Source organism: Phacochoerus africanus, chromosome 6 (assembly GCF_016906955.1).
Source record: "Phacochoerus africanus isolate WHEZ1 chromosome 6, ROS_Pafr_v1, whole genome shotgun sequence".
In the NCBI taxonomy this organism is placed as follows: domain Eukaryota; kingdom Metazoa; phylum Chordata; class Mammalia; order Artiodactyla; family Suidae; genus Phacochoerus; species Phacochoerus africanus.
Window position 1 is genome coordinate 92,277,058 of NC_062549.1, and position 7,076 is coordinate 92,284,133.

At 44.9% G+C, this 7,076-nt stretch overlaps 1 protein-coding gene across 2 annotated transcripts; it reads right to left on the reverse strand.

The window, feature by feature from the left end:
• Window positions 1-813: 813 nt before the first annotated feature.
• Window positions 814-6,696, reverse strand: CD1E (CD1e molecule). Of its 2 annotated transcripts, XM_047784220.1 has the most exons (6): window positions 6,462-6,693; window positions 5,886-6,182; window positions 4,295-4,573; window positions 3,775-4,053; window positions 3,265-3,358; window positions 814-3,135 (listed from the first exon to the last, which is right to left on the reverse strand). In XM_047784220.1, exons 1-6 carry the CDS (start codon window positions 6,520-6,522, stop codon window positions 2,961-2,963), a joined length of 1,185 nt encoding a protein of 394 aa, XP_047640176.1. In that variant the 5' UTR covers window positions 6,523-6,693; the 3' UTR covers window positions 814-2,960. The 2 variants fall into 2 exon arrangements, with proteins under 2 accessions (XP_047640176.1, XP_047640177.1); XM_047784221.1 differs by lacking the exon at window positions 3,265-3,358 and having other exon boundaries at window positions 2,976-3,155; window positions 6,462-6,696.
• Window positions 6,697-7,076: the final 380 nt, after the last annotated feature.

Here is a 7,076-nt window from a genome sequence, read left to right on the forward strand (position 1 = left end):
TTTTTTTTGGTCTTTTTGCCATTTCTTGAGCCGCTCTCGGGGCATTTGGAGGTTCCCAGGCTAGGGGTTGGATTGGAGCTGTAGCCACCCGCCTACGCCAGAGCCACAGCAACACCAGATCCGAGCCACATCTGCAACCTACACCACAGCTCACGGCAATGCCAGATCCTTAACCCACTGAGCAATGCCAGGGATCGAACCCACAACCTCATGGTTCCTAGTCGGATTCGTTAACCACTGAGCCATGATAGGAACTCCAATCCCTTTTCTTCTTAATACAACAACCAGAATCTATCGAGTCCTGTCAGCTCAATTTTCAAAACACAGGCAGTTTTGAGTCTATTTTCACCACCTCTCCTTCCAGTGCTGTGGTTTCATACTATCACTGTCTTCTTGAGCAAGTACTGTAGGCCTGAAATTGGTCCTGCCACTTCCACTCTGTCCTTGTCCCCAAGTCTGTTCCCAATAATAGTCAGAATGCTCCTTTGAAAAGCACGTCAGATCATAGCTCTTCTCAGATCAAAAGCTCCAAATGGTTCCCATCCTATTCAGAGGAAAGGGATAGGTCACATAGTGACCTACAGGACCGAAAATCATCTGGAGGCTCACTCTTCTAAGACTTCATTTCTGACCATTCCCCCAGAAGAGATTTGCAGCAGGAAGAGGACAGTGGAGAGATGGCTTCACATCTGTTCCTTGCCTAGTTCCTCGGACTGAATTTGAATTTAAAATTTGAATATATGTTTACTGTCCCAATTAAGTTTTTGTGTGTGAATGGGAAAACTCAATAAAATTTGGATTGTCTTAAAGCCATTTCATTAAAACAACATCACTTTATTTGACAACACATTTATTTCAGACAGTATTTACTGAGAAATGTCTCATTCAGGCCAAACCAGCCACATAATTTGTGAGGCCAGTATAAAATGAAAATGCAGCAACTCTCCTTCCAAAATGAGTAAGGATTTCAAGATGGAAATACCTTCACAGGTCACATGCCCCATGAAGCTGGTGAGGTTTTGGTCCTGGGCACAGATATAGACACATAAATCTTGTTTTCAAGCAAATGAGAGAAAAGCACAAAAACGTAAAAGTCACTCCTTGGAGTAGGAAGAAATGAGTTATTTAGGAAGAGGCATACAGAAGAGCTCTCAACTGGAAGATCCAGGGAAGTTCTTAAGAAAAGAAACATCTGATACACTACCTGGCAGTGAGATGAAGCCAGCAACCCCTCACTCCTGGAGGAGAAGCCCATCGGTTGATCTCTTCTGTGAACAATCCAATAATGCACCTGCGAATGTCTTGACAGGACTGAGCTGGTGCCCAGCTTGACAGTGCACATTTGTTTTGGCTTTTCCTCCTTCTCTTTAGCACTCTCTCCATGTTTTCCCTCCTCTTCCTTGAAACCACTAGCATGAAAGCCTTTCCTCAGAGAATCCAAACTAATAGAGCATCCCAGTTTCATTTTGGAAGATACAAGTCCTAAATTGGGAATGATGGAATTATGCTCTTAAATATGGGGTTATTGCCACTAAAAAATATTAACATAGGGTTATCTCATCAGTATAAGGCAAATTGCCAAGGGAATCATTTTGGAATTGTCAATTATACTGTGCTTCAAAACAAAGGTTCATTTGCCAAAGAACTTTAATATAAGACAAGAAAGTTGCTAAGTTTAAAGTACTGCCCATCAAAACTTAAAGGAACATGCCTTGCTTTTGAGATTTGCAGCGATTTCTCAGATCCCTCCAGCCTGAATGAATTGAGGATCATGGACCAATGTAATAGCAATAGAACAACAGCCACTCACTCAAACACAAATCATTGGACACACTGGACCTCTGGACTCCTCTAAGTATCCTCCACTCTGGCCATGGGTCCTAAAGTGGGCTGTAGTTGTCCATGTCTGTTCATCTGAATCCCTGGCCTGAAGTGGTAGGACCTCCTGTCATGACCATGGGGCTTATTTTCTTCCTCTCTGTCATTTCTACCTCTTCTCCTGGCCGTATCATTGGAGCTGTGGTCATTATGCCAAGTTCTTCTAAGGCTAAGACTAGACTCAGGGTGCTGCCACCTCTTTCCACAAAGGTCTCTAGCTCTCAGACACCCTGTAATGCTTGCTGCCCCAGCATTCAGCCTGAGGCTCTGTCCATCAAAGATAGACCGGTTCAGGGTAAAGCCGCTGCTCAGAGTCATAAACAGGCTGCCATTGTGTGCAGGGCTCTTTCCCAGTAACTTTACCATGTATTTCTTTTGCACAACTGGCCAGACCACTGGAAAGGCTCTCTGGGTCTCTTCTCACCCAAGAGAGTCTGGTTTTTCTGCGCACCCAGGTGCTATGGCTTTCTAACCACTGTGACCTTCTAACTACTTCTTTTTAATATTCTAGGAAGCTAATTTTTTTTTTCTCCTGGACCAAAAAAAAAAAAAGAAGCTGAATATTTCCCCAACTATGCTTCAGTTTTTCTTCCTGTATATGTCAGGGTCGTGAACAGAGCAAATATCTTCAGCTCTAGAATTATTATGCTTTGTCTTGTCTAGCTGCCAAATTTAATACATAAGTGAACTGAACAGCCCTGTACATTTTCTTTACTTTGTCTGCAGCTGTGCTATTTATAAGTGATTAAACTAGCTCATTCATTTTAATTGTTTTCACTGTATTTCATTGTACCTACATTGTACCTACAAAAACTATATATTCCAACATGAATACATCTTGCAAATATAAAACTGGATGAAAAATAAAATGATTCATCAAAAAAAAGAAAGAAAAGAAGCATCTGAATTCAAGTTTGAAAGATCAATAATGATGAATATGTGGAGAAAAAAAAAAGAAAACAGATTTCCAAAGGGGTCAGGATCTCTTCCAGAACAAGCTGCTTTAACAAAATCACACTTTGTTTATAGGTTTGAACCATGTGTAAACAGAAGAAGAAAAGGATTTTATGTGGACAGTAAAACTAACGACACCAGAGTTGGTTTAGGCTGGTTTTCCGTTTCTCTAAGAGTCTGTCTTTGATCCACAAATCTTGTGCCAAGCAGAGCTGAGGTCCTGAGTTCCTGGGGTCTTGGGTGTCAGCTCCAGTGGGAAAGTCATTGTGGGCGACATGAGCAGAGAGGACATTCCAATTTGCGCTGAGGGGGAAGAAGAGGACCTCGATTTCAAATAAGGAAAATCAGAGAGAAAGGGGAAGGAAAAAGAAAACAGAGGAAAGAAGAATGTGTTGATAAGAAGTTGAAGAAATGCTGTAAGAAATGACTTACCGCTGCTTCTTAAACAGTGAGTCAACTACAACGAGCAGGACCAGGGTAACTACTACCATCAAACAGATCAATGTCGGGACAATGGAGATTCCACCTAGTTGGGGATAAAATAAGGAAGTGGATCTGTAAAGTACTCTCTAGTCTACCACAGTTAGTGCTCCTCATTTCACAGGGGGACCTCCCTGGAGTTTTCATCCGTATTTCCTAGAGCCCTTATTTCAATTCCTCCTGATTCTATGCCTCTGGCCTTCTCCCTCCCTCTCTCTTTCACCGAATCACTAGGTCATCTTTCTTTTCTCTTTAGTACCTCTAATTCCCTCCTTGCATTTTCTTGAAATTTAACTGCTGTCATTCTCCATCCTTTTTTATTTGGATTTCCCCACCTTTATCCTCTAGGGTATAGCCTTCCCAGCCGTTTGCCTAGTTCCTCACTCTCTAGCCCTTGAGTAAGGCTTCCTTGGATTGCAGGAAGACTATCCTCTCCCCAGCTGGGCCCCAGTTTTTTCTCACCCCAGTAGAGGATGATATCATGGCCTCCTAGGCTGCTGTGCTTCACCCGGCAACTCAGACCGGTTGCCTCCCCAGCCACCACATCCAGGGTTACTCGGAGGTACCACGTCCCGTCTGCATGGGGCAGGATGTCACCTCGCTGAGTGGCCTGTTGCTCCTGCTCACCCCGCATCCACATCACCCACACAGGCTTTGGATGAAAGCCGGAGATGTGGCATATCAGCAGCAGACGGCCAGGCCCAGGACTTGGGCCTTTGGACAGCCAAGCCTCGGGCTTCACTAGAGAGGAGAAGATGAGAAGGAATGGGATTTAGGAGGGCACCCTGAGCCACGGATCAGTGACTCAGATCCCTTAGCAGTTTGACTAATCAGTTCTTTCTCTTGTCTAGGAAACACTCCCGAACCTACACACCTCACCCTCTAGCTTCTTATTATGTTTTTCAAAAGGAAGGTAAAAATGGAAAACTCAAATACAGGAGTAAAATTCTAGGAATAAGAGGGGAAAGAGAGTTGGTCTCACCTTGTCGTTCTAGCTCTGATTTCCCTGCTTGAAGGAGGCCTGCCAGAAACCGAGGGCAGATGTCATAGAGAGCTACCTCCACAACTTCTTTAATAACTCGGTAGTGGTTGAGCACAGTGCATGCGTTCTGAGCTTGACTCCCTGCTCCCAGAGATGGCGTCCAAGAATTTCCTTGGAAACTCAGGAAATCCAATCCTTGATATGCTCCATTGAAGAAGGATTCTGAGGCCTTCACAGGGTGACTTAAACAGCCAAGGGATAACTGGAGCTCAAAGGGGTCTGCAGGTTGATAGGGAAGAGAGAATCAATATGGGAAGAATTACAGGAGAGGAAAGTAAACAGCCTAGAAAGTAAAGAGATTCAGGAAAGGAAAACCTGCTGGGGGAATCACATGGAAGTTTAGAGATGGGCAGGAAAAAAGAGAGGAAATTTGTGGGAAGAAAATTTGGAGATAAAAAAGGTATTTTGAAGAAAACTATACATAGAACTACCATATGACCCAGCAACCCCACTCTTGGGCATATATCCAGACAAAACTTTCCTTTGAAAAGATACATGCACCTATATGCTCATTGCAGCTCTATTCACAACAGCCAAGACATGGAAACAACCTAAATGTCCATCAACAAATGATTGGATTAAGAAGATGTGGTATATGTACACAATAGAATACCACTCAGCCATAAAAAAGAACAAAATAATGCCATTTGCAGCAACATGGATAGAACTAAAGACTCTCATACTAAGTGAAGTAAGTCAGAAAGAAAAAGACAAATACCATATGATATCACCTATATCTGGAATCTAAAATATGGCACAAATGAACCCTTCCACAGAAAAGAAAATCATGGGCATGGAGAACAGACTTGTGGTTGCCAAGAGAGAGGGGGAGGTTGTGGGAGGGACTGGGAATTTGGAGTTAATAGATGCAAACTATTGCCTTTGGAATGGATAAGCAATGGGATCCTGCTGTATATCACTGGGAACTATATCTAGTCACTTGTGATGGAGCATAATAATGTGAAATAAAGGAATGTATACATGTAAAAATAAGTAAATTTTTAAAATGTTTTAATGAAATGGAAAAAAAAGTTATTTTAAAATAACTAATCAGGAGACAGGCTAGATAGGAAGGCTGTTAGCGAAACAAGATGGTCTGGAAGAGCTCACTGGGGCACGGTGAGGTAGAGGCCTGTGAACACACAGACCAGGTAGAAAGGAGGGCAGAATCCTTGTTGGGAGAGGCTAAATCTGAGGCCAGGGATGCTGAACAGAAAATCAAGAAGAGATAACTAATCAATATCTAGACCATGAGAACATTTTCAGGAGAGTGAGAGTCTATGTACACAGGGGCCCTTCTGTGTATGCGGTAGGGCCATGTAGGTGGGGAAGAAGGGAGGATGGAAGGAGAGGGGGGTGGGGGGTAGGGGATAGAGTGGGGACAGTAGTGAAGGGTGAAGCAGAGGAGGGGGAAGATCAAAAGGGAACAAAGAATAAGGTTAGGTAGTTTGGATGACGGTCACGGCCCATATACCATCTACCCTTTGCAAGATGGTTAGAGACCTCAGGCAAATATTAGCTTGGAACTCACATTCAAACTGAAGCTGACTGGAGAAGGCCTGCACTTCCCGAGGGAAACTGCGGAAGTACAACTGCAGGAAGGCCTCGATGTTCTTCAGCTCCTCCTTGCTGAAGTTACCCTGGGCCCAGGGCAACAGAAAGCGGATGGTGCCCAAGACATTGTCCCAGCTGTGAGTCTGCAGCTCACCCAGCCAGCCTGAGCCATGGGTGCACACCCAGCTGTGATTGGCGAAGGAGGAGATCTGGAGAATGCGGAAGGAGAGGGGCTCTTCTGCAGCAGGATGACGGGGTTCTAGAACCTGGAGGGCTGAGAGAGGGTGGGAAAGGATGGAAAAGAGGGCCCCACAGAGGAGAGAAAGGATGGAGATGGTTACACAGGTTGCATGCATTCCCATACCCCTCCCCCTGGGCCAGCTTCCTCTGCCTCAAACCAGAAAGATTAACTGAACTGGAGGCAAGGGTAGTTTACCTGGAACTAGCCTGGCATGCAGATTCCAAGGGCATCCTGCAGGAGCATCTGCCCCAGAACTTCTTTCTCCACCCTGTAGTGCCCAACCACAGGTGTCTTTCCCCTGGAATGTCTTACCCAATACACTTGCCCCACAGCAGAGAAATCCTTTGAAGAGCATAGGCAGCAGGAACATCATTGAAGTTCTGTTGGGGGAAGGATGCTCAGGAAGACAAGCTGCCTCAGAATTCAGCTATAAGTTCCCCCTCTCAACTCTCTCACATGCTCATCTGACTTCCCTCTGCACACAAACAGACAAACCTCTCCTTCTTCCCACTTCCCTGCCAGAGAAACCCTAGAGCCTCCCTCAGCCACAGACCTCCCACACTGTCTCTCATTTCCCCTCTATTTCTCCCACTATCTGGCTTTCAGATTTTTTTTCTCCTCTTGCCTGCATCCTCCTGCCCTCCTCTATTGCATCAAGTTCCTGGCTTATGAGGAAGTCTGCAGTCTGTGGTCTGGCTGGAAAATTTAGTGTCTTTTGGCCTTGGAGAAGTCAAGTCCACACTTGGGTTCTCAATGTCCTCTTCTGGGAGAAGAAGTGATGGAAGGTGATCAGCGATGTCCGATGAACTTTCCAACCATCTCCAGATCCCTCATCTCTGGTGGTCTCCTCCTGTCTCCCCTCTGGCTCCCTTCCCCCTCTTCTTGGTCTTCACTGTCTTTCTCTACTCACCCATTGTTTTCCCTCTG